Genomic DNA, 27,927 nt, shown 5'->3' with positions numbered 1-27,927 from the left:
GATATGGAGTCTAGGATAGAGGAAGTTATGGTGGATATTCTGCCCTTCAACTCCAGCCATGATTACCTTGTTTCCAGATGAGCTTGGCTCCTTTAAGCAGCCATGTTTAGTGAAAACAGAGAGGGGTAAGTGAGTGGTACTAAAAACACACACACACACACCATAGTATCCATAAAATCGTCTATGTATCAATACAGTACAGATACAACACAGACGACGAGGGGGGGGAAGAGAGAGAGAATGAGGGAAAGGAGAGAGGCTAGAGGAGCAGACGATTAAGGGAGACGGACAGAGAGACAGAACAGGTTATTGCCAGCAAAAGAGTGCTCCACTGAGCGGACGATGAAGTCGCTTCAAAGATTCTTTCCATGCCCCGGTCCCCCAGGACCCCATCCCTTTCTCTTCACACAGACACACAGAGAGCAGTTGTTTTCTCATCTTGCAGATACAGAGAGAAGATGAGTCAAAGATTCCCTCCCTCTCTTCCCTCTGTCTCCCAAGCCCAAGCGGAACAAGCATAGAAAGTTGAAAGACTATCTCTCTACTCCTCAAGCCGATTCTCTGTCTTTACCTCGATCTCTCTCTCCCTTGCTTTAACAAAACCTTTCTTCATTTATTACATCTCTACATGATATTTATTGCTCCCTGTAGTACAGCCTCTGGACATTAAAGATGAATGTATTTAATTAGTTTGCAAATAACATGCGGTATAGATTTAGGTTATATTACTTGTCTAAATTATATTGTGTGTGTGTGTCCGCACAGCCAATTCTGGACATTTACACGTTCAGCAAGAACGTCAAGGTGAAAAAACATTCTCTAAACTAGAATATGGATGTGTTTTCTCCAAGCCAAGCCCAACTCAACAGGCTGCTGTTAATGATCATGCTGTTTAATCAGCTTCTTGATATGCCACACCTGTCAGGTGGATGGATTATCTTGGCAAAGGAGAAAAGCTCACTAACAGGGATGTAAAACAAATTTGTGCACCAAATTTGAGAGAAATACGCTTTTTGTGCGTATCGAAACTTTCAGTGATCTTTWATTTCAGCTCATGAAACAAACACTTTACATTGTCCGTTTATATTTTTGATCAGTATACATGTAGATCGGTCTTACCCTCGTCTCTATTCCACACGGCCAGGACTCTGAAGATGAAGGCACTAAAGGTGGCAGCGAAGAACCCTCTCCAGTAATTCCTCACCGCAAAGAACGTAGACGTTACCTCAATACTGAACAGCACACCTATAAAACACACACACACAATCAATTTCTCAGGAACATGATCAAAATAACTATACTCCAATCAGGGGAGTGAAGGGGGAAGGAGTAAACCTTGCAGTCTCCAACCCAACCAGTATCAGTCAGTGAGTGTTATCCCACTGGGCACACCACATCATTTCAAAGTGGATAATTGGGTCATATTTGTTTGAGACGTTGATCAATGAGATTACAACCTATATATAACCTATATATTCACCCACTCAAAAAGACTGCCAAAAGTTAGTTGAATTTCAATGTGTTATCACTAAATCAAACCAAAGTTTAAATGCACTTTAAATTCATGTTTGATTTAGTTCTATTCTTTAACACAGATGTGTTGTTGAGATGGAGACATGAATCCAACATATCAATTATTACATTTGTAGACAAACTGGAATTCAAAGTCAGTGGCACAGATTGATCCATCTAAGTTGGAGATATAGCACCTTCAAATGTTGATATTTGGTTGCGTTGATAACCAAACAATTCAATATCACTAAATTACATTTGATATCAACCAGAGATTGAAACTACAGGCCTATGTACTCTATTTTTAGTTGAATCCTGGGTTGAATTGAGACAATAGTTGATGACTTTGGAAATAGTATACAGGCCTAAATAGCATCATTGATGATATGAGTGATATAGCATGGTGACATTTCATTTGCTCTGTTAAACCTACCCCTTGGAATGACTTCGATAGCAACAGTGACTCTATTTAATTATTCATTGGAGATCTGTCAACAATCATTTTCACGAAAGCACATTGGTAAGTCAGAGACAAACGTCATAGCTAAGCAGGGCTAGGCTATATGAAAACCCTGGATGGTAGATCAAAGGGCAGCTGTAGATAGATTAATTGTCCAGTAGGAGGTGCTGTTTCTGATAGTAACCAAATTGAAGATCTGACTGTTTTAAAGGTACAAATTAAACATTTTATACAAGGTAGTGTCTATGTTAATATTTGGTTACCATGATGACAATCCTGTTTTTGAAATTTCACCTTCAAAACAGTTTACATTGATGACTTTTTTCAAATCCAATGTAGATTCCACGTCCCAATAAGATGACAAATTACACTGAAACAACATTGATTCAACCAGTTTGTGCCCAAAAGGATGTTGGTGCCACTCACCTCCTATAGGTGCAGCGAAACAGCAGCCCACCCCCACAGCACAGGCAGCTGCCAACATCTCAATGTTCCTCGACTCATTCTGTTAACACATAGGGAGAGGTGTGTACACACACACACACACACACACACACACACACACACACACACACACACAGCCGTTGTCGGGATGTAGGCTTAGCAGTGTGGAAGGAGGCAGACAAGGATGTTGCTTTTTTCTGTCCAAGGTGAGGGCTTTTACAGTGCCTTCGGAAAGTATTCAGACTCCTCAACATTTTCCAAATTTTGTTACGTTACAGCCATATTCTAAAAATGATTAAATCGTTTTTGCCCCTCATCAATCTGCACACAATACCCCATAATGACAAAAGGAAAAACAGGTTTTTAGATGATTTTTCAAACTTATAAAAAAAATAGAAAAATAAGGAAATATCACATTTACATAAGTATTCAGACCCTTTACTCAATACTTTGTTGAAGCACCTTTGGCAGCGATTACAGCCTCGAGTATTCTTAGGTATGGCACATCAAGCTTGGCACATCTGTGTTTGGGGAGTTTCTCCCATTCTTCTCTGCAGATCCTCTCAAGCTCTGTCAGATTGGATGGGGAGCGTCGCTGCACAGCTATTTTCAGGTCTCTCCAGAGATTTTCGATCGGGTTCAAGTCCGGGCTCTGGGCCACTCAAGGACATTCAGAGACTTGTCCCAAAGCCACTCCTGTCTTGGCTGTGTGCTTAGGGTCATTGTCCTGTTGGAAGGTGAACCTTTGCCCCAGTCTGAGGTCCTGAGCGCTCTGGAGCAGGTTTTCATCAAGGATCTCTGTACTTTGCTCCATTCATCTTTGCTTTGATCCTGACTAGCCTACCAGTCACTGCCACTGGAAAACATCCCCACAGCATGATGCCACCACCACCATGCTTCAGGCCAAAGAGTTCAATCTTGGTTTCATCAGACCAGAGAATCCTGTTTCTCATTGCCTGAGAGTCTTTAGGTGCCTTTTGGCAAACTCCAAGCGGGCTGTCATGTACCTTTTACTGAGGAGTGGCCACTCTACCTTAAAGGCCTGATTGGTGGAGTGCTGCAGAGATGGCTGTCCTTCTGGAAGGTTCTCTCATCTCCATAAAGGAACTCTGGAACTCTGTCAGAGTGACCATCAGGTTCTTGGTCACCTCCCTGACCAAGGTCCTTCTCCCACGATTGCTCAGTTTGGCTGGGCGGCCAGCTCTAGGAAGAGTCTTGGTCGTTCCAAACTTCTTCCATTTAAGAATGATGGAGGCCACTGTGTTCTTTGGGACCTTCAATTCTGCATGAATGTTTTGGTACCCTTCCTTCGACCTCATTGCTTGTTTTTTTCTCTGACATGCACTGTCAACTGTGGGACATTATATAGACAGGTGTGTGCCTTTCCAAATCATGTCCAAGCTATTTAATTTACCACAGATGGATGCCAATCAAGTTGTAGACACATCAAGGTAGATGAATGGAAACAGAATGCACTGGAGCTCAATTTCGAGTCTCATAACAAAGGGTCTGAATACTTATGTAAATAAGGCATCCGTTTTTTATTTGTAATACATTAGCCAAAATGTWWAAAAAAAAACATTTTTCGCTTTGTCATTATTGGGTATTCTGTGTAAATCGGTGAGGATTTTTTTTATTTAATCAATTTTAGAATAAGGATGTAACGTAATGTGGAAAAAGTCAAGGGGTCTGAATACTTTCCTAAGGCACTATGTGCAAAAATGGGATATAAATAAGCACCAAAAGTAGGCTACTACATTATTTACAAAATAATAAACAGGATGAAGAGCAATATCAACTGGATTTAAATCAATAAGTCAGCCAACTGACCTCCCCCAGGGCAGGCCTCAGTAATGCCTGTTAGCAATTAGCATGCACAGCAGCAAGTATAGCCCAACCTAGCACTGTCACAGCTGTTGTGGATGAAATGCAGAGTTTAAATACATTTGACCCATAATGCATTTCACCATACCATTTCACCTCAACAGGTTGGCATGAACAGTTAAAGTGTGAATCAGCAGTTGAAACAATAACAAAGCAGTCTCCCCACACATTTCAATAAAAACCTGAGGGATAGGGCTGGAGAAATGTATCCACTCTAAAACGAATGGACAGAGCTTTGGATGCAAGGATTGACCATCCTTGATATCATGTTTTGAAGTTATAATTGTTTGTTTGCATTTACATTGTTAACAAACATTGGTGTGTAACRAGCTTATATTTTGGGTTCTGATGAGGTGCAAAAGTTGAACTAAGCTCATGAGGCACTTATAAGTAAAATTCGAAAAGAATCAATGGGTACATTTCATTAATTCGCAAACTCGGTCCTGGGGACCCCAAGAGGTGCATGCTTGGGTTCAGCTGTGTAGTGCTAGGGGAAAACCAAAACGTGCACCCCTTGGGGTCCCCAGGACCCAGTTTGTGAAACACAGAGTTAAAATGTTTGCCTATCTCCTATCTCCAATTACGAGGAACAAATAAAGTAAACAACCATTTACATTTCTTCAACTTTGCTTGAGCGCTAAAGCTTTTATTCCTAAAAATGATCACTTTGTCGGCAATATTTTAATTAACAAATGCATGGAGTAATTTGTGTGGTATCACAAAAAACTAAATCAAATCGGCATGCGCAACCACAAACTCGCATAGGTTACATTTCTCAGCAATCAAAATAGCAGAGAACATTCCTGCAAATAAAACAACGTTTTTCAAAAAAACTGATTTGATCAAATTGACTTGCTTTACTTTGCTAGAAGGCACCGAGAGATTGGATCTGTGACACTGCCCAAACAACCACAGGGTACGGTCGAATGAAATACAATTTCTGCAAACACAGTATTGCATGGGACTACAGATGGATTACAGATGTAATATGGACAGGTGGTAGAGAGATGGGATATGGAGTCTAGGAGAGGAGGAAGTTATGGTGGATATTCTGCCCTTCAACTCCAGCCATGATTTACCTTGTTTCCAATGAGGCTTGGCTCCTTTAAGCAGCATGTTAGTGAAACAGAGAGGGGTAAGTGATGTGTACTAAAAACACACACACACACACCATTAGTATGCCATAAAATGCGGTATATTCATATACAGTACAGATACAACACAGAGACGAGGGGGGAAGAGAGAGAGAATGAGGGAAGGAGAGAGGCTAGAGGGAGCAGACGATTAAGGGGAGACGGACAGAGAGACAGACAGGGTTATGCAGCAAAAGAGTGCTCCACTCGAGGGGACATGAAGGTCTGCTTCAAAGATTCTTCATTGCCCCGGTCCCCCAGACCCCCATCCCTTCTCTCACACAGACACACAGAGAGCAGTTGTTTCTCATCTTCAGAGTACAGAGAGATGAGTCAAAGATTCCCTCCCTCTCGTTCCCTCTGTCTCCCAAGGCCCAAGCGGAACAAGCATAGAAAGTTGAAAGACTATCTCTCTACTCCTCAATGCCTGATTCTCTGTCTTTACCTCGATCTCTCTCTCCCTTGCTTTCAAAACCTTTCTTCATTTATACATCTCTACATGTATTTATTGCTCCCTGTAGTATAGCTATGGAGATTAAAGATGAGATGTATTTAATTAGTTTGCAAATAACATGCTGGTTTAGATTTATGTGTATATTACTTGTCTAAATGTATATTGTGTGTGTGTGTCCGCACACGCATATTCTGGACATACACTCAGAAGAACAGTCAAGAGTGAAAAAACATTCTCTAAACTAGTAATATGTGATGTGTTTTTCTCCAAGCCAGCCCACTAACAGGCCTGCTGTGGTATTGAGCCGATGCAGACATGAGCAGTCGATTAGGAGTAGGAACAAAACAGATTGGAGAATCAGAACAGTGTTTCTCACAGCTCCTCCTAAACACCGACAGACCTATCACGTCGATCGGCCTGATTTTGGAGTTCACAGAAACAAATGAACTTTTCCACATACAACTAACCTACAGTTCTGTCTTAAGGGAGAGGGGAGTCTGTTCAGTGAATTACTATGGTATCTCAACCATATTGTAGTTGGTTTGCCTGCATGATCAGTGGCTACAGTAGATGATAGATATAGTGATAAGATGTACTGTGGTTTAAAATGTGATGTTTATGAGTGAGAGGACTGTTCAAAAAGTTAGGGTATGGAAGTAAAATATCAACAAAAGGCAAGTATACTGGATAAAGAGGAAAGCAAAGCCAGGTCAGAAAGGGAACCTGAGTGCCCGCCTCAGCTGAGATTGCACCAATTAGATGCTAGTAACATTCACGCCCACCTCATTTGAGGGTCTATTAAGCTGACCGGTTCTGCTCATAGATATCATCCTGACCAACTTGCCCTCTAAATACACCTCTGCTGTTTTCAACCAGGACCTCAGCGATCACTGCCTCATTGCCTGCGTCCGTAATGGGCCTGCGGTCAAACGACCACCCCTCATCACTGGCAAACGCTCCCTAAAACACTTCTGCGAGCAGGCCTTTCTAATCGACCTGGCCCGGGTATCCTGGAAGGAAATTGACCYCATCCCGTCAGTAGAGGATGCCTGGTTGTTCTTTAAAAGCGCTTTCCTCACCATCTTGAATAAGCATGCCCTTTCAAAAAATGAAAGGGCATGATATAGATATAGCCCATGGTTCACTCCAGACTGCCCTTGACCAGCACAAAAACATCCTGTGGCGTACTGCRCTAGCGTCAAATAGTCCCTGCAATATGCAACTTCTCAGGGAAGTCAGGAACCAATATACAGAGTCAGTTAGGAAAGCAAAGTCTAGCTTTTTCAAAAAGAAATTCGCATCCTGCAGCACTAATTTCAAAAAGTTTTGGGACACTGTAAAGTCTATGGAGAATAAGAGCACCTCCTCCAAGCTGCCCATTTCGAATCCCACCATACCTTCACCGCTATGCAACCTGGTTTCCGAGGTGGTCACGGGTGCACCTCAGCCACACTCAAGGTCCTAAACGATATCATAACCGGCATCGATAAAAGACAGTAATCAATGACCTGGCCAAGGCTTTCGACTCTGTCAATCACCGTATTCTTATCGGCAGACTTAACAGTCTTGGATTCTGTAATGACTGCCTTGCCCGGTTCACTACTATGAGTCTGGAAGGAGAGTTTACAGTCTAGCCAGACACCTAGGTATTTATAATTGTCCACATATTCTAAGTCCGAACCGTCCAGAGTAGTGATGCTAGTCAGGCGGGCAGGTGCGAGCAGCGATCGGTTGAAGAGCATGCCTTTCGTTGTACTAGCATTTAAGAGCAGTTGGAGGCCACGGAATGAGTGTTGTATGGCATTGAAGCTCGTTTGGAGGTTTGTTAACACAGTGTCCAAAGAAGGGCCAGAATGGTGTCGTCTGCGTAGAGGTGGATCAAAGAATCACCCGCAGCAAGAGCGACATCATTGATATATACAGAGAAGAGAGTCGGYCCGAGAATTGAACCCTGTGGCACCCCCATAGAGACTGCCAGAGGTCTGGACAAAAGGCCCTCCGATTTGACACACTGAACTCTATCTGAGAAGTAGTTAAGCATCTCCAATACAAAATTAAATCTAGAATTGGCTTCCTATTTCGCAACAAAGMCTCCTTCACTCATGCTGCCAAACATACCCTCGTAAAACTGACTATCCTACCGAGCCTTGACTTCGGCGATGTCATTTACAAAATAGCCTCCAACACTCTACTCAACAAATTGGATGCAGTCTATCACAGTGCCATCCGTTTTGTCACCAAAGCCCCATATACTACCCACCACTGCGACCTGTATGCTCTTGTTGGTTGGTCCTCACTACATATTCGTCTCCAAACCCACTGGCTCCAGGTCATCTATAAGTCTTTGCTAGGTAAAGCTCTGCCTTATCTCAGCTCAGGTCACCATAGCAACTCCCACCCGTAGCACGCGCTCCAGCAGGTATATTTCACTGGTCATCCCCAAAGCCAATTCCTCCTTTGGCCGCCTTTCCTTCCAGTTCTCTGCTGCCAATGACTGGAAAAATTGCAAAAATCACTAAAGTTGGAGACTTATATCTCCATCACTAACTTCAAGCATCAGCTGTCAGAGCAGCTTACCGATCGCTGCAGCTGTACATAGCCCATCTGTAAATAGCCCATCCATCCAACCAACTACCTACCTCATCCRATATTTGTTTTWGTTTTTCTGCTCTTTTGCACACCAGTATTTATACTTGCACATCCTCATCTGCACATCTATCACTCCAGTGTTAATTGCTAAATTGTAATTACTTCGCCACTATGGCCTATTTATTACCTTACCTCCTTACTTCATTAGCACACACTGCATACAGATTTTTCTATTGTGTTATTGACTGTACGTTTGTCTCTCCCATGTGTAACTCTGTTGTTGTTTTTGTCGCACTGCTTTGCTTTATCTTGGCCAGTTGTAAATGAGAACGTGTTCTCAACTGGCCTACCTGGTTAAATAAAGGTGAAAAAAAATCCTGCTGCTGAATTGATGCTATGCTTATTGTACCAACGCTCCTTTAGCTAGCAGTTACTCGTTATGCTACTGTTTTCTGATATTAAATCTTGTTAGCAAATGCTCGCAAGCTGTGAACTTTGCCCGCGTCGCTCAATATGCTCATGTAGCACGTCTATCTGCTGAGGGGACGTCATTGACTGAGGATCAATCCATGTTGCTGCTCTACTGTTGGCAGTCAATAGTGGCTACAACTAGCTAGCTAGTATATTAGTATTGGGACTATTGTATACTTTGAGAGTTCCCATGCCAGCTTCAGGCAGAATCTGTGCTCTCGGTTTACACACCCCATCACGGAGAATCTGCCCGCATCCATATAGGAGAAAGTAGCCTACGCTAGCCTAATATGTGTTGATATACAGTGAGAARCAATGTTTCTGGATGACTGCGTGATCACGCTCTCCGTTGCCAATGTGAGTTAGAACTTTAAACAGGTCAACATTCACAAGGCCGCAGGTACAGACGGATTRCCAGGACGTGTACTCTGAGCATGCGCTGACCAACTGGTAAGTGTCTTCACTGACATTTTCAACCTGTCCCTCACTGAGTCTGTAATACCAACATGTTTCAAGCAGACCACCATAGTCCCTGTGACCAAGAACACTAAGGTAACCTGCCTAAATTACTACCGCCCCGTAGCACTCACGTCTGTAGCCATGAAGTACTTTGAAAGGCTGGTCATGGTTCACATCAACACCATCATCCCAGAAACCCTAGACCCACTCCAATTTGTATACCAACCCATCAGATCCACAGATGATGCAATCTCTATTGCAATCCACACTGCCCTTTCCCACTTGGACAAAAGGAACACCTATGTCAGAATGCTATTCATTCACTACAGCTCAGCTTTCAACACCATAGTGCCCTCAAAGCTCATCACTAAAGGACCCTGGGACTAAACACCTCCCTCTGCAACTGGATCCTGGACTTCCTGACGGGCCGCCTCCAGGTGGTAAGRGTAGGTAACAACACATCCGCCACGCTGATACTCAACACGGGGGCCCCTCAGGGGTGCGTGCTCAGTCCCCTCCTGTACTCCCGGTTCACTTATGACTGCATGGCCAGGCACGACTCGAACACCATCATTAAGTTTGACGACGACACAAGTGGTAGGCATGATCACCGACAACAATGAGACCGCCTATAGCGAGGTCAGAGACCTGGCTGAATGGTGCCAGGATAACAACCTCTCCCTCAATGTGATCAAGACAAAAGGAGATGATTATGGACAACAGGAAAAGGAGGACTGAGAATGCGGGCATGCTCATCAACAGGGCTGTAGTGGAGGAGACTGAGCTTCAAGTTCTTTGGTGTCCACATCACCAACAAACTAGCATGGTCCAAGCATACCAAGACAGTCGTGAAGAGGGCACAACAAAGCCTATTCCCCTTCAGGAGACAAAAGATTTGGCATGGGTCCTCAGATCCTCAAAAAGTTGTACAGCTGCACCATCAAGAGCATCCTGACCGGTTGCATCACTGCCTGGTATGGCAACTGCTCAGCCTCCGACCGCAAGGCACTACAGAGGGTAGTGCGAACGGCCCAGTACATCACTGGGGCCAAGCTTCCTGCCATCCAGGACCTCCATATCAGACCTGATACTTTCAGGATAAATTTGCATTCTTTCTGTTGTCTATGAAATAGTTATGTCATCTTCATTCTCGCTGTAGTGCTCATGAAGCATCAGGTTAGGCATATCTTTGGAGTGTACTAGTAGCCAGTTACGCAAGTTATCATGCATGCTTGTACATTGTTGGAACGCAGGCATCGTATACCCTGATACAGGTCACTTTGCTACAGTGATTGCTGTAGCTGAGCATGACTAATTTCTACCACCATTGTGCTGGGCCAAATGCTGTGGACTGCTATGTGCGCTGTCCAGCAGTCGAGCAGCGTAATGTCTTGTGACACTTGGATGGAGACAGTCTGTTGCCGGCTAAACATTCCCGGGTCAGTCTCATCATTTGGCACATATTTSAAAGAAGTACAGCTCATTTTAAAATGATTACTACTGCTAAGTGTAACCTTTTCCCCCCAGATTTCAGTTAATCACCCTGGACCTTAAATGGGGAAGCTCGCGCTGTATCGCGGTGCGATGACCAATCAAGGCTTGCTATAGCTTCAAGCCGTGTTGAATTGGCTGTTAATACTAGCATTACCTAGCATGCCATGGGCTTGCTAAACACCCACAATCAGCTGTTGGTGATCGAGCGTTCATTGTACCCAATGGAAACGTCTGTTAAGAGCTTGTTTCAAACACTAATACGCAGGCATATTTCAGTATCTATTGGATTTATTTATTCTTCCTATCAGGTCATCCAACTTCTCCATGGCCTACCAGCATATACACTATATATACAAAATTATGTGGACACCCCTTCCAATTAGTGGATTCGTCTTTTTCAGCCACACCTGTTGCAGACAAGTGTATAAAGTTGAGTACAAAGCCATGCAATCTCCATAGACAAACATTGGCAGTAGAATGAGCTCAGTGACCTTCAACTTGGCACCGTCATAGGATGCCACCTTTCCAACAAGTCAGTTTGTCAAATTTCTGCCCTGCTAGAGCTGCCCCAGTCAACTAAGTGCTCTTGTTGTGAAGTGAAAACGTCTAGGAGCAACAACGGCTCAGCCGCGAAGTGGTAGGCCACACAAGCTCAAAGAAAGGGGCTGCCAATTGCTGAAGCGCGTAGCAMGTAAAAATTGTCTGTCCTCAGTTGCAACACTTACTACCGAGTTCCAAACTGACTCTGGAAGCAACGTAAGCAAAATAACTGTTCGTTGGGAGCTTCATGAAATTGGTTTCTATGGCCAAGCAGCTGGACACAAGCCTAAGATCCCCATGCGCAATGCCAAGCGTCGGCTGGAGTGGTGTAAAGTTCACCACCATTGGACTCTGGAGCAGTGGAAACATGTTCTCTGGAGTGATGAATCACGCTTAACCATCTGGCAGTCCAATGGATGAATCTGGGTGTCAGGAGAATGCTACATGCCCAAATGCATAGCACAAACTGTAAAGTTTGGTGAAGTAGAAATAATGGTCTGGGGCTGTTTTTCATGGTTCAGTCTAGGCCCCTTAGTTCCAGTGAAGGGAAATCTTAATGCTAAAGCATACAATGAGATTCAGGACGATTTTGTGCTTCCAACTTTGTGGCAACAGTTTGGGGAAGGCCTTTTCCTGTTTCAGCATGACAATACCACCGTGCACAAAGCGAGGTCCATACAAAACGATTTGTTGAGATTGTGTAGAAGAACTTGACTGGCATGCACAGAGCCCTGACCTCAACCCCTTCGAACACCTTTAGGATGAATTGGAACGCAGACTGCGAGCCAGGCCTAATTGCCCAACATCAGTGCCCGACCTCACTAATGCTCGTGGCTAAATGGAACAAGTCCACGCAGCAATGTTCAAACATCTAGTGGAAAGCCTTCCCAGAAGAGTGGAGGCTGTTAAAGCAGCATAGTGGGGCMAACTCTATATTAATGCCCATGATTTTGGAATGAGATGTTCGACAAGCAGGTGTCCACATACTTTTGGTTATGTAGTGTACGTTGACATAGCTGTCAGCTCAGGTAGACTATCTGTACAATGTCTTCTGTTATATAACCATGTATGCCTTTTCTATTCCAAATTTCAGTCAGGCAAATGCARCCTGCCTTTATCATGGTCCAGTAGCAGGAATTGGGTTAATTCCGCGTGTCAGGACCATTCGGTGTATAGTCTGCTCAGGATCCACTGTCCGCTACTCTCAAGGCCTACGGAGAAGTGACCAACATGCACATCAAAGAGCATCTCTCCTCTCTCTCTCTCTCAATAGCACAAGTTTGAGTCCAAGTTAAGGCAACAATGTGTTTATATTTCGTGGTCCGAATGATGGCTTTTATGGGTTCTTCATTCTGAAATACACCAAATCATCCTTCCCTTTAATCTTGCGTGATCTGTTTGCATTATGGACACTCATATTAACCATACTCCCATCTACCCCTAGATGAAAGAATTAGCATGGAAAATCAGTCGTCATCACCAGAACTGACACTGCTTTGTCCTCCCTTTCATGTTATGATATCTGAATGCTGAGCACGGATGGCACCTGGCAAACCTCTGTTCAACATTGATGCTGGCAACCAATGACAAGGTACTGGAACTCATCACGGCTCTGGCTCCTTCGTCACCACTGCGGGCACATGACCATCTGCTGCTGTGACGTTACATTTGATTCTACATGAGTTCCTGCAGTATTGCTATATGATCATGATTGTGTCAGCCGTATGGTCCAGTAGCTATGTTGCATATGTAAAATATCCTCATATACCAAGATGACAGCTCATCCTGCCTCAGCGAAGCCCCCTGGCAGTGCATTTATATTGCAGGTGGTTGGCTAGGTTCATGGCAGGTGGGTTCATACAACTTACGGTTGCCTAGTTAGATGGGTAGAATATTTTCCATGTACCAAGATGACAGCTCATCTTACCTCATCAGGGTACCCGGCGGTGCGTAATAGTTTAGCGCTATCACTGCTTGGAGTTAATTTCATATACTGAACAAAAATACACTTAAAAGATTTTACTGAGTTACAGTTCACGTAAGGAAATCAGTCAATTGAAATACATTTATTAGGTCGTAATCTATGGATTTCACATGACTGGGAATACAGATATGCATCTGTTGGTCACAGACACCTTAAAAGAAAGTAGCGGCGTGGATCAGAAAACCAGTCAGTATCTGGTGTGACCACCATTTGCCTCATGCAGCGCGACACGTCTCCTTCGCACAGAATTGATCCGGATGTTGATTGTGGCCTGTAGAATGTTGTCTCACTCCTCTTCAATTGCTGTGTGAAGTTGTTGGATATTGGCGGGAACCTGAACACGTTGTCGTACATCTTGATCCAGAGCATCTGAAACATGTTCAATGGGTGACATGTCTGGTGAGTATGTAGGCCAGAACTGSGACAKTTTCAGCTTGCAGGAATTGTGTACAGATCCTTGTGACATGTGGCCGTGTTTTATCATGCTGAAACATGAGGTGATAGCATGTGAACAATGGGCCTCGGGATCTAGTCATGGTATCTCTGCATTCAAATTGTCATCGTTAAAATGCAATTGTGTTCGYTGTCTGTAGCTTATGCCTGCCCATACCATAACCCCACCGACACCTTGGGGCACTCTGTTCACAACTTTGACATCATTAAACCGCTTTCCCACACGACGCCATACACATGGTCTGATGTTGAGAGGCCGGTTGGACGTAGCGCCAAATTCTCTAAAACGACGTTGGAGGCGGCTTATGGTAGAGACATGAACATTACATTCTCTGGCAACGGTTCTGGTGGACATTCCTGCAGTCAGCATATCAATTGCACGCTCCCTAAAAACTTGAGACATCTGTGGCATTGTGTTGTGTGACAAAACTTCACATTTTAGAGTGGCCTTTTATTGCCCCCAGCACAAGGTACACCTGTGTAATGATCAGGCTGTTTAATCAGCTTCTTGATATGCCACATCTGTTAGGTGGATGGATTATCTTGGCAAAGGAGAAAAGCTCACTACCAGGGATGTAAACAAATTTGTTCACCAAATTTGAGCGAAATAAGCTTTTTGTGCGTACGGAAAAATTCGGGGATCTTTTCTTTCAGCTTATGAAAAATGGGACCAACACTTCACATGTTACGTTTATATTTTTGTTCAGTGTATATTAAGCTACCCTGAAGCAGCAGAGCATATATCGCCAAGACTTGCATTATTAATTTCTTAATGATTGGTTTAACATATTTCTGCATGGTGTTTCCTTTCTGAAAGATCACATTGATACCAATGTGGTAACTTGTGTGTGTCCAAGTGTGGTTTACCTCGTAGATTCCACCAAACAGAGACATGAATTTGCTGAGGAGTGCAGCACACAGACTGGCAATGTGAACAAACGGACCCTAGAGAGAGAGGGAGAGAGAATCACTTGTGAATGATTTCCTAAAAACTTCAGTGTATCATTGATTAATCTCAGCTCTTTCAAGACTTTCCTAAGCAGATTTAAATTCTGTTGTATTCATCCCCCCCTCCTCCCTCCTTCATCCCCCTCTCCTCTCCACCCTCCTTCATCCCCCTCTCCTCTCCACCCTCCTTCATCCCCCTCTCCTCTCCTTATCCCCCTCCACTGTCCTCCCTCTCCACTGTGACCAACAGGGTGGCCTGAGTGCAACGTGTGTGGCTGTATGACAGGGACACAGAACATGTGTAACCACAACCCTCTGTGTGCTTCACTGTAAGAACCCCTTGTCCTATGAATCACAGATATATTGATTGATTTAGGAGTCTTCATGCCACATTGCGTCTGCTGGCTGTCAAATGGAGTGTGTCTGCATAACTAGTGGAACAGACAGCAACAAGTGACAACTACCCAAACTCACACAAGCCTGACTGTGAGAAGAGGATGTGTGTGCGTCAAAAGACAGAGGTGAGAAGAATGTTAACCGAGCGCGCGTGCACGTGTGTGTACTGTGTGTGTGTACTGTGTGTAGAGAGTGTGTGTGTGTGTACTGTGTGTAGAGAGTGTGTGTGTGTGAGTGTTACCTCCTTGCCCAGAGGCATGCCACTGCCCAGGGCACAGGTGAGACCGATGACTTTGGCCACAAAGGTTTTAAAGGTGAGGTATTCTTTCAGCACTACACCCCTCAGAATGGTCTTCATCTCTGGGATACCTGAACCTAGAGGGGGAGAGGGGGTTATGGTGCTATGGTGCAGTCAGTTTGTGTGTGTGTGTGTGTGTGTGTGTGTCTTACCTACGGCCTGTGGGGCCAGTATCTGTGTGAAGCCAGCTGAGAAGGTGATGAGCACCACAGGGTAGGTGACCCAGGCCAGGTACTGGAGAAACACATTACTCTCCAGGCCTCCGTACATCCACTTCTGTGCTGTGGACACACACACACACCAATATCAACTTGATGTCAATCAGAAAGTAAAAGTATATCCAATATATAAATCGTGAGAAAATATATGAAATCGTGAGAATTGCAATACATATGGTATTGGCAGTATCGTGATAATATCGTATTGTGAGGTCCCTGGCAATTCCCAGCCCTACTCATRAGTACAGCGACAAAACATTTGACCAAAGTAGAACCCGCAGGACTCCTCTCCTAAAAATGACTGCTTTACATGGAGAGATCAAAAGTGTGTGTGTGTAGAAAGGGGGGGGGATTTGTCTGGATGAGCGTCTTGCTTCTAGATGGCTCACTACTCTTCACTTTCTCTACATACAGACTACCATCTGACACACACACACTGCAGCAATGTGTGTAAATGTGTGCTTGACTCAAGATAAAGCACATTGACACCCACACACCTTCTGAACACACATACATGCTACACACAAACACATTTTAATTCTGCAAAGATTAAATTAAACCACATTTAAGCTAATCTAACAGACACGGACTTGCATGCAGCCCTGGGAGACAGTAATCTGCACTGCAGCTCATCATGAACACACACCCTGGTTTGACGGGTGTGTGTGCGTGAACCACAGTGCCTAAGATTATCTTGAGTGTGGCTTAATGTCTTCTTTAGCTGCATGCAGGAGATGTGTCAGATTAAATGATTCAGACAGAGGGACAGTACAGCTGACTAGAGCCATCAGTAGACCAAGCAGTCTACCTCCTCCCCAACGCCCTCACCTTGTAGACAGATGGCAATAGCGAAGTCGACCACCCAGCTGACCAGAGCCATCAGTAGACCCAGGAGGATGAGGAAGATCCAGTCTTCACCAACACGAGAGATGAGGAACTTCTGACAGCGCACCGTACAGACTGGAGGGACGAGAGATACAGGTGCACACTGTTAGACGACAACAACAACACTTACTACTACAGTACCAGTGAGTCAAGTCAGTCAGAACTACAATACAAACAAACCAACACATCTTACAGACTGAGGAGAGAAGAGAAGCATTGTTAAAACTACATTACCCACCTTGGAGTCAGGACCACCATACAATGTAACCCCCTACACCCACAAGTACCCATTCGTCGATGTTCACTTTTGCACAGACACCTCTAGTCTCCTTTTACATGGGGGCTGTTTAATTCACACAGCTCTTTCTCCCATACACCCCCCCCACATATTACCTCCTCTACCATTTCTTCCCCCTATTTCCCTCGACTCACTCCTTTCCTTATTTCTCCACTCTCAAAGAGATGTCTAGCAGCAGGGGTCCCTCTAGTTCTCTACTTTAAGGACTGTCACATCAAACACGCCACACTGTCCTAACATTAGTCCTGCTCTGCTCCCCTGTCATATTATTCAGTCTTCTCTCATCTCACCAATGTACTAAACCACACTAATGCTACTTTACCACACTACAAGATTCTGTCAGATGAAAGGGAGAATATAAAAAATGATAAAATATACGCTCTTCTTTCTGTATCCCCCTCTTCCTCCCTCTTTCTTTTCCTTCTCATCTAAAGTATTATTACTCTCCCCATTTGTCCCTCCACTTTCYTCCTCCTCTATATTACGGCCTGTGTGTGCTATTGTATAGGGCAACAGGTTGTAATGTTGATGACATGGAATTAGGTGTATATCATTAATACGCAGATAGCACATGTAATGGAATAGGGTCCTTGAAGTGGACGTGTAGGGGTGGATTTGGGACAGAAAGGAGCAGACATGGCAATATATTGAATATTGTGTGGCGCAGGATGGCGACAGAGCAACATGCGTGTTTTTAGCACACTACACACTCTCCAATCAACACCTTCACAGTCTAACACACAAGCACACACACAGCTTATAAGCAGTGAGAAACACTTTGTGTGTGTTGCATCATCTCGCCCACGGCCCAGCTGTGTTCTAAGATCCCCTTCTGTTCTCTAGTCAGCATGTGTGAGAGTGTTTTGCGAGATGTGTGCGTTTGTCACGGTTTACATTAAAAAATGGTCATTTAGCAGACGCTCTTAGAGCGACTAACAAGAGCAATTAGGGTTAAGTGCCTTGCTCAAGGACACAGAGATTTTTAATCTAGTTGGCTTGGGGATTCGAACCAGTGACCTTTTGGTTACTGTCCCAATCCTCTTAACCACTAGGCTACCTGCCGCTGTCTGTGTGTGTTTGCATGTGTGTGTGCGAGAGCATGTTCATGCAAACATACAGTACCAGTCAAAAGTTTGGAAACACCAACTCATTCCATGGTTTTTCTTTATTTTGACTATTTTCTACATTGTAGAATAATAGTGAAGACATCAAAACTGAAATAACACAAGGAATCATGTAGTAACCAAACAATTTTTTAAATCAAAATATATTTTATATTTGAGATTCTTCAAAGTAGCCACCCTTTGCTTTGATGACAGCTTTGCACACTCTTGGCATTCTCTCAACCAGCTTCATGAGGTAGTCATCTGGAATGCATTTCAATTAACAGGTGTGCCTTCTTAAAAGTTMATTTGTGGAATTTCTTAACTTTGTAATGTGTTTGAGCCAATCAATTGTGCTGTGACAAGGTAGGGGGGTATACAGAATATAGCCCTATTTGGTAAAAGACCAAGTCCATATTATGGCAAGAACAGCTCAAATAAGCAAAGAGAAACGGCAGTCTATCATTACTTTAAGACATGAAGGTCAGCCAATGCGGAACATTTCAAGAACTTTGAACATTTCAAGTGCAGTCGCAAAAACCATCAAGCGCTGTGTTGAAACTGTCTCTCATGAGGACCGCCACAAGAAAGAAAGACCCAGAGTTACCTCTGCTGCAGAGATAAGTTCATTAGTTACCAGCCTCAGAAATTGCAGCCCAAATAAATGCTTCACATAGTTCAAGTAACAGACATCTCAACATCAACTGTTCAGAGGAGACTGCGTGAAAAGGCCTTCATGGTCGAATGCTGCAAAGAAACAACTACTAAAGGACACCAATAAGAAGAACAGACTTGCTTGGCCAAGAAACATGAGCAATGGACATTAGACCTGTGGAAATCTGTCCATTGGTCTGATGAGTCCAAATTTGAGATTTTTGGTTCCAACCGCCGTGTCTTTGTATGACGCAGAGTAGGTGAACGGATGATCTCCACATGTGTGGTTCCCACCATGAAGCATGGAGATAGAGGTAGGTGAGATGGTGTTTTCTGGTGACACTGTCAGTGWTGTATTTAGAATTCAAGGCACACTTAACCAGCATGGCTACCACAGCATTCTGAAGCGATACACCTTTCCACCTGGTTTGTGCTTAGTGGAACTATCATTTGTTTTTCAACAGGACAATGTCCCAAAACACACCTCTAGGCTGTGTAAGGGCTATTTGACTTCRAAGGAGAGTGATGGAGTGCTGCATCAGATGACCTGGCTTCCACAATCATCCAACCTCAACCCAATTGTGATGGTTTGCGATGAGTTGGAGCGTAGAGTGAAGGAAAAGAAGCCAACAAGTGCTCAGCATGTGGGAACTCCTCCAGGACTGTTGGAAAAGCATTCCTCATGAAGCTGGTTGAGAGAATGCCAAGAGTCTGCAAAGCTGTCCTCAAGGCAAAGGGTGGCTACTTTAAAGAATCTCAAATATATGTTGAATTGTTTAGCACATTATTCCATATGTGTTATTTCATAGTTTTTATGTCTTCACAATTCTACAATGTAGAAAATTGTCAAAATAAAGGAAAACCCTTGAATGAGTACGTGTGTCCAAACTTCTGACTGGTACTGTACATGTACACTGAACAAAAATAAACTCATCACGTAACAATTTCAACGATTTTACTTAGTTACAGGTCATACGGAAATCAGTCAATTTAAATAAATTAGGCCATAATCTGTGGATTTCACGACTGGGAATACAGATATGCATCTGCTGGTCACAGATACCTTTAAAAAAAAAAGTAAGGGCGTGGATCAGAAAACCAGTCAGTATCTGGTCTGATCACCATTTGCCTCATCCAGCATGACAAATCTCCTTCGCATAGAGTTGATGAGGCTCTTGATTGTGGCCTGTGGAATGGTTTCCCACTGAAGTCGGTTACGATGCCGAACTGCAGCCAGGTCAAGACCCTGGTGAGAACGACGAGCATGCAGATGAGCTTCCCTGAGGCTGTTTCTGACAGTTTGTGCAGAAATTCTTCGCTTGTGCAAACCCACAGTTTCATCAGCTGTCTGGCTCGTCTCAGACCATCCCGCAGGTGAAGAAGCCAGATGTGGAGGTCCTGGGCTGGTGTGGTTGCACATGGTCTACGGCTGTGAGGCCGGTAGGATGTACTGCCAAATTCTCTAAACAACGTTTGAGGCATCTTATAGTAGAGAAATTAACATTACATTCTCTGGCAACAGCTCTGGTGGACATTCCTGCAGTCAGCATGTCAATTGCACACTCCCTCAAAMCTTGAGACATCTGTGGTATTGTGTTGGGTGACAAAACTGCAAATTTTAGAGTGCCCAGCACAAGGTACACCTGTGTAATGATTATGCTGTTTAATCATCTTCTTGATATGCCACACCTGTCAGCTGGATGTATTATCTTGGCAAATGAGAAATGCTCACTAACAGTGTGTGTGTTCCAACCAGCAACAGCTGTAATCTTGTCTGGTCTCTGAGCAGTAATGTGGTTAGCTCCGTCTGTGCTGCTATGACTCACTGGTTTTCCTGGGGTACACAGTACACACCTTACAACACTTACCTGTTTCATTCTTTATGGCAGGCAATAACCTGCATGCTATTTCCCTCCATCCCTCTCCTCTTTTTTTCATTCACCCCATCCTGTCTCCACCCTTCCCTTCTCACCATCTCATCACTCTTCAAACCACAGCTTTAACTTTTCTTTCATTACTCTCATCCTTTTTTCTTTTCTACCTTCTATCTCTTCGTATTTGACTTCCTCTCCTTACTGGTATTTTCTTTTCTTTCTTTCTCCCTCTTTCCACTTTACTTTTCCATTTCTTCTCTGTCACTAGTTTCTTTACTTCTCCATCTCCTCTCCTGTCTCCCTTGGACTATCCTTTAGCCTTATTTTTTTCACTTTCTCTCTCTCCTTCCCTCTTTCTGGCTCTAGCAATAACACCCACATACCTGCTGAGACTAACTTAGGTCGTCTTGGATACAGAATGTGTCCGCTTCCAGCGCCAAGCACTTAATGGCTGAGTGAGAATGAATGAGTGAAGATAAACAAGTGAGAGAAAGGAAAGAGTGAACACAGTGAGTAAATGAGTATGGGCAAAAGGGAAAATAAGACACCAATTGTGAATACGCCGTACCGACAGAATACGGAACATTACCCACCCCAATCAAATTACCCATCTCATTTTTTATGCAAGGTGATAGTTTACTAAAGCAAAAATAACCTACATTATAAATGTTCCATTCTGCAGTCATTCCAATAAGGCGTATCAGAGGTAGGGTGCATACATTAAATGCTCATACATAAGAAAGATTYWATTAGCTAGGCCTGCTTGGCTGTGTATATGACCACCGGCTAATGGAATTAGGATAGAACGGGACAGCAACCCACACCACTCAGCTCTTTAACTTTTACATATCAACTGAAGAGATAGGAGGGAAGAAGATGGAGAAAGAAAAGTGCTTGAGGGAGACAGCAAGGGGACAGGAGTTGGAAGAAAGAGGGAGCGATTCAGCAGATACTGTACATCCCCAGCCATCTCCATATTCCACTGACTGTAGTCTAACCCCTATAAAACACAACTATTTCCTCCCGGCTCCTGTCGCTCTCTCACAGCAACATCCCATAGACTGTTTCCTTATGCTAATGAGATGTGAAGGGATGGGAGGATGTTTATGTAAATGAGATGTAAACGCGGTGGATAAGTCTCAGATAAACACCTCGTTGTGTCCCTCCATCACGCCAGCATACGGGGAACGACTTACCACTGGGGAGACAACCAGCTCATGACTTCACACAGGGACGCAACTTTCACTGGGGACGGGGGGGGGACATGTCCCCCCCACATTCTGAAATTGCATTTTTGTCCCCTCTAGTTTGATCATTACAATGTGATACACAAAGCGGCAACGGTGTGCTTTAGGTCCATGCGGACGCCTCAGAGCGGTCGTGTAGGCTGTTGGGAGTGTTCAGACAGACCACGTGGACATCATAGAGCGGGCTGACAGGCTGTGTGAAGGCAAAGCTTCTGGAAGGCTGGCTGGACCAGCATGGGAGAGTTGAGCATAATTCAGTGTGTATGAGTTGCGCTTTTTCACAGTTGTAATAGAAAGCAGATCAGAAACTGGCTACTCTTTAGTTGACTGATGTAGCTGGCAAGGTAACTGCTGTTTAACTTAACAGAAAAAACTAAACTAGTGTTTATTTGCTGTGCTGAGCTAGTATTGTAACTGACATGTTAGGTTAGCTAATGTATCATCCCCTCTCGACTGAGGTGAATGAATAAGCTACGCTAGCTAGTAGCTACTACAGCCAGGTCAGCTCTAGCCTCTAGTTCTGTCAGATAGATAGCGATATGAGGTGGCTGTTATTACTAACAGCGGTTGTTTGTATGGACATGTTTTGCAGCCTTTGTTTAGTCCCGTTTCAACAGAAGTAAATGAACTTGGCTAGCTTTCGCCAGTTGATATACAGTTAGCGAGAGTGCTGGCCAAAAGTTAGCAAATGTAGTTATTCTTTTTGCCTCAATCACACTAGAACTGAATCAAATGATGAAACCATTTGCCAAACGATTGAAGATTGATATGGTACGTTTTTTTAGTGCAACATGGGTTTTTATTAGTTAGTATGGCAATGTAACATTATCGATCTGTCAGTTTCCCTAGCTAATTCCCTACTTTCACACTGACCCAGTAATAAACAGCTCTAACATTACAGGCTTCACTGTCATGGTGCASAGTAGATGTCTGTGTGGGACTGATTTCTTCATCCCACTCCTGYCTGCACCCGCAGCTTTTCATACCGCACCCGCTGGCTTTCTGTCCAACTCCCACCCAAACCCAACCGCAGGCCTGCAATGTTATTTTAGGAATATGTGACACACTTCACTTGCCAGCCATGGTCCCAATAATTTTTCCTATAGGTAATATGAATTGCATAAAAATAACTTAAGAAATAGGCTAAATTACCAGAGATTCTCACATGGCCCTGATATTGTATTACTGTGCTAAAGCAGCCAATATGCTAGACGTAGTTTGAAGCGAGCAGAGTTGGAGACTTGCACATTCTCTTGAGCTATTTTTGTAGCATACCTTTTAGGAGTGGGAAGCTTTTCAGATGGAGAAATATGGTGATCAATATTTATGGCCTATTTCTAGGCAATGTAGTAAACTATAGCCGAATGATAGGCCTATTTAGGAAGTATATTTCCTTGGAAGGAAAACTGTTCAGTGCTTCTCTGCCTATGCATAGGCTATAGCCTACTCTATTTAATTGAGACCACATGTGCACCTGATCTCGCAGGTATGGCTACWGAACTGGMAGCAGCAAGAATGATGACAGCGACACTTTTGACCTTTTACAAAGGCCTATAGGATATAGCCTACCTTTAAGGAGGACAATTTGCAGGCAGGAGACAAATAAATGGGATATCAATGCTTATTGAAAATGAAAAGGCTTAACCCTCACTCACCATAGTACCCTAACCTATGTGCTTGTTGTGCATTTTCCTTTTCAATTATACAACTTTTTGATTGCACTTTGACATGTTGCTTGAGCACCCTCCACAGTCTAATCATATTTAAGTTAATTTCATATTTAAGTTAACTGCCACGTTATTCTCCGCCAATGTATGCAGCTTACTCTATTTCATTGAGACCACACATACTAGGCGCACTTGAACTCTCACGCCAAACTAGGAGAGGTAGGCTACTGAAGTTGAAGYAGTGAATTGTGAGTGTGTGAATAATGTGAAAAAGATGTGCTTTTAATACAATAGGTAGGCTAACGCATACAAAGCAGAARGAGGACAATCTCCAAATAATCTGTGGGACAAGAAAAATACAATATTTTCATCCCGAAGTTATGTCTGATCGCCCGTGCACAGTCAGTATACAACAAATATGCTCATCATGTCTTAGCAGGATCAGATTTTTTATTKAACCTTTATTTAACTAGGCAAGTCAGTTAAAGAACAAATTCTTATTCACAATGATGGCCTAGGAACAGTGGGTTAATTGCCTTGTTCAGGGGCAGAACGACAGATTTTTACCTTGTCATCTYGGGGATTTGATCTAGCAACCTTTCGGTTACTAGCCCAACGCTCTAACCACTAGGCTACCTGCCGCCCCAGATGCTGATAGGGGTCCCAGCAGGGTCAGACAGGCAGGGAAGACCAGTCTATGGAGCTCAGGTGAATTTTGCAGTATATTAACAACATCAGTGAATGATACAAAGTTCCATCTGGAATTGATGGGTAGACCTACATTAGCTACAGCATAGCAGATTAGACTCAAAGCTTCAGTCTGGGACCTGGGAATAACTGTCATTTCAATGATTGAACCATTGATTCTAGTCTTGTCACTCTGGCCTTGGCCTAACACACCCAAAACCAATAATGAATGTTTCACTAAGATCCTAAAGCTGAGTGGGGTGTRTTGGTTTGKGGCGCTTCAGAGTGGTGAACCCCKAGGGATAGGACGGGGCTACCCAGCATATTTGTGTGCAATTTAAAAAATACCTCTACAGCACAATTWGGCCTATGAGATTAATTACAGTGCATTCGGAAATTATTCACACCCCTTAACTTTTCACATTTTGTTAAGTTACAGCCTTATTTCAAAATTGATGAAATACATAAAAATCTTCAATCTACACACAATACCCAATAATGATAAAACGAAAGCATTTTTTGAAAAGGTATAAACTAAAAACACCTTATTTACATAAGTATTCAAACACTGCTATGAGACTCGAAATTAAGCTCAGGTGCAACCTGTTTCCATAGATCATCCTTGAGATGTTTCTACAACTTGATTGGAGTCCACTTGTGGTAAATTCAAATGATCGGACATGATTTGRAAAGGCACACACAYGTCTATATAAGGTCCCACAGTTGACAGTGCATGTCAGAGCAAAAACCAAGCCATGAGGTTGAAGGAATTGTCCGTAGAGCTCCGAGACAGGATTATGTCGAGGCACAGATCTGGGGAAGGGTACCAAAACATTTTTGCAGCATTGAAGGTCCCCAAGAACAAAGTGGCCTTTATCATTCTTAAATGGAAGAAGTTTGAAACCACCAAAACTCTTCCTAGAGCTGGCCACCCGGCCAAACTGAGCAATTGGGGGAGAAGGGCCTTGGTCAGGGAGGTGACCAAGAACCTGATGGTCACTCTGACAGAGCACCAGAGTTCCTCTGTGGAGATCGGAGAACCTTCCAGAAGGACAAACATCTCTGCAGCACTCTACCAATCAGGCCTTTTATGGTAGAGTGGCCAGACAGAAGCAACTCCTCAGTAAAAGGCATGACAGTCTGCTTGGAGTTTTCCCAAAAGGCACCTAAAGGACTCTGACCATGAGAAACAAGACTCTCTGGTCTGATGAAACCAAGATTGAACTCTTTGGCCTAAATGCCAGGCGTCAAGTCTGGAGGAAAACCTGGCACCATCCCTACGGTGAAGCATGGTGGTGGCAGCCTCATGCTGTGGGGATGTTTTTCAACGGATGGGACTGGGAGACTAGCATACAGCCAAGACAACGCAAGAGTGGCTTCGGGACAAGGCTCAATGTCCTTGAGTGGCCTAGCCAGAGCCAGGACTTGAACATCTCTGAAGAGACCTGAAAATTGCTGTGCAGCAACACTCCCCATCCAACCTGACAGAGCTTGAGAGGATATGTAGAGAATAATGTGAGAAACTCCCAAAATACATGTGTGCCAAGCTTATAGCTGGCAACGTAGATTTGCAAAGTACCGAATATATATATTTATACAGGTGGGAGAACAAGTATTTGATACACTGCCGATTTTGCAGGTTTTCCTACTTACAAAGCGTAGAGGTCTGTAATTTTTATCATAGGTACACTTCAACTGTGAGAGATGGAATCTAAAACAAAAATACAGAAATCAACATTGTATGATTTTTAAGTAATTAATTTGCATTTTATTGCATGACATAAGTATTTGATACATCAGAAAAGCAGAACTTAATATTTGGTACAGAAACCTTTGTTTGCAATTCAGAGATCATACGTTTCCTGTAGTTCTTGACCAGGTTGCACACACTGCAGCAGGGATTTGGCCCACTCCTCCATACAGACCTTCTCCAGATACTTCAGGTTTCGGGGCTGTCACGTGGGCAATACGGACTTTAAGCTCGCTCCCAAAGATGTTCTATTGGGTTTAGGTCTGGAGACTGGCTAGGCCACTCCAGGACCTTGAGATGCTTCTTACGGAGCCACTCCTTAGTTGCCCTGGCTGTGTGTTTCGGGTCGTTGTCATGCTGGAAGACCCAGCCACAACCCATCTTCACCACTAGCGTGGTCTAGTGCCCTAGACCACTGCGCCACCCGGGAGGCCAACAACTGAGACATTAACTGAACAAGTTCAACAGACATGTGACTAACAGAAATGGAATAATGTGTCCCTGAACAAAGGTGGGAGTAACAGTAACAGTCAATGTAGCTGGTGGCCATACCAGATACTAAGTTCTGCAGTGCATCTCCTCCTCATGGACTGCTCAGATTTGCCAGTTCTTGCTGTGAGGTGTTACCGCACTCTTCCACCAATGCACCTGCAAGTTCCCGGACATTTCTGGAGGGAATGGCCCTAGCCCTAGCCCTCACCCTCCGATCCAACAGGTCCCAAACGTGCTCAATGGGATTGAGATCCGGGCTCTTCGCTGACCATGGCAGAAMACTGACATTCATGTTTTGCAGGAAATCACGCACAGAACGAGCAGTATGGCTGGTGGCATTGTTATGCTGGAGGGTCATGTCAAGATGAGCCTGCAGGAAGGGTACCACATGAGGGAGGAGGATGTCTTCCCTGTAACGCACAGAGTTGAGATTGCCTGCAAAGACAACAAGCTCAGTCCGATTATGCTGTGACACACCGCATGACGGACCCTCTACTTCCAAATCGATCCCGTTCCAGAGTACAGGCCTCGGTGTAACGCTCATTGCTTCGACAATAAACGCGAATCCGACCATCACCCCTGGTGAGACAAAACTGTGACTCATCAGTGAACAGCACTTTTTGCCAGTCCTGTCTGGTCCAGTGACGGTGGGTTTGTGCCTATGGGTGACGTTGTTGCCGGTGAGGACCTGCCTTACAACAGGCCTACAAGCCCTCAGTCCAGCCTCTCTCAGCCTATTGCGGACAGTCTGAGCACTGATGGAGGGATTGTGCGCAGTTGTTGTTGCCATCCTGTACCTGTCCCGCAGGTGTGATGTTCGGATGTACTGATCCTGTGCAGGTGTTACACATGGTCTGCCACTGCGAGGACGATCAGCTGTCCGTCCTGTCTCCCTGTAGGGCTGTCTTAGGCGTTTATTCTAATGTTTTTTGCAGGAAATCACGCACAGAACGAGCAGTATGGTGGTGGCATTGTTATGCTGGGATGTCAAGATGAGCTGCAGAGGGTACCACATGAGGGAGGAGATTTCTCCGTAACGCACAGATTTGAGATTGCTGCAAAGACAACATAGTCGATTATGCTGTGACACACCGCATGACGGACCCTCTACTTCCAAATCGATCCGTTCCAGAGTACAGGCCTCGGTGTAACGCTCATTGCTTCGACAATAAACGCGAATCCGACATCACCCCTGGTGAGACAAAACGTGACTCATCAGTGAACAGCACTTTTTGCCAGTCCTGTCTGGTCCAGTGACGGTGGGTTGTGCCTATGGGTGACGTTGTTGCCGGTGAGGACCTGCCTTACAACAGGCCTACAAGCCCTCAGTCCAGCTCTCTCAGCCTATTGCGGACAGTCTGAGCACTGATGGAGGGATTGTGCGCAGTTGTTGTTGCCATCCTGTACCTGTCCCGCAGGTGTGATGTTCGGATGTACTGATCCTGTGCAGGTGTTAACCATGGTCTGCCACTGCGAGGACGATCAGCTGTCCGTCCTGTCTCCCTGTAGGGCTGTCTTAGGCGTTCACAGTAC

General features: G+C 44.2%; 1 protein-coding gene across 1 annotated transcript in view; it reads right to left on the bottom strand.

Annotated features, from left to right (window-relative positions):
- Nucleotides 1-27,927, bottom strand: part of LOC111960749 (chloride channel protein 2-like) — a 152,399-nt gene that overhangs the window by 96,925 nt on the left and 27,547 nt on the right. Inside the window, 6 exon segments of the mRNA XM_070436986.1 lie at nt 1,120-1,245; nt 2,399-2,477; nt 14,745-14,822; nt 15,463-15,596; nt 15,672-15,800; nt 16,566-16,697. Of these exon segments, the coding sequence (XP_070293087.1) occupies nt 1,120-1,245; nt 2,399-2,477; nt 14,745-14,822; nt 15,463-15,596; nt 15,672-15,800; nt 16,566-16,697 (678 nt within the window).

The sequence above is a fragment of the Salvelinus sp. IW2-2015 genome, linkage group LG4p (assembly GCF_002910315.2).
Source record: "Salvelinus sp. IW2-2015 linkage group LG4p, ASM291031v2, whole genome shotgun sequence".
Classification (NCBI taxonomy): Eukaryota; Metazoa; Chordata; class Actinopteri; order Salmoniformes; family Salmonidae; genus Salvelinus; species Salvelinus sp. IW2-2015.
Note: the sequence above shows the minus strand (reverse complement) of the source record. Positions and strands in the feature narration are given on the sequence as shown.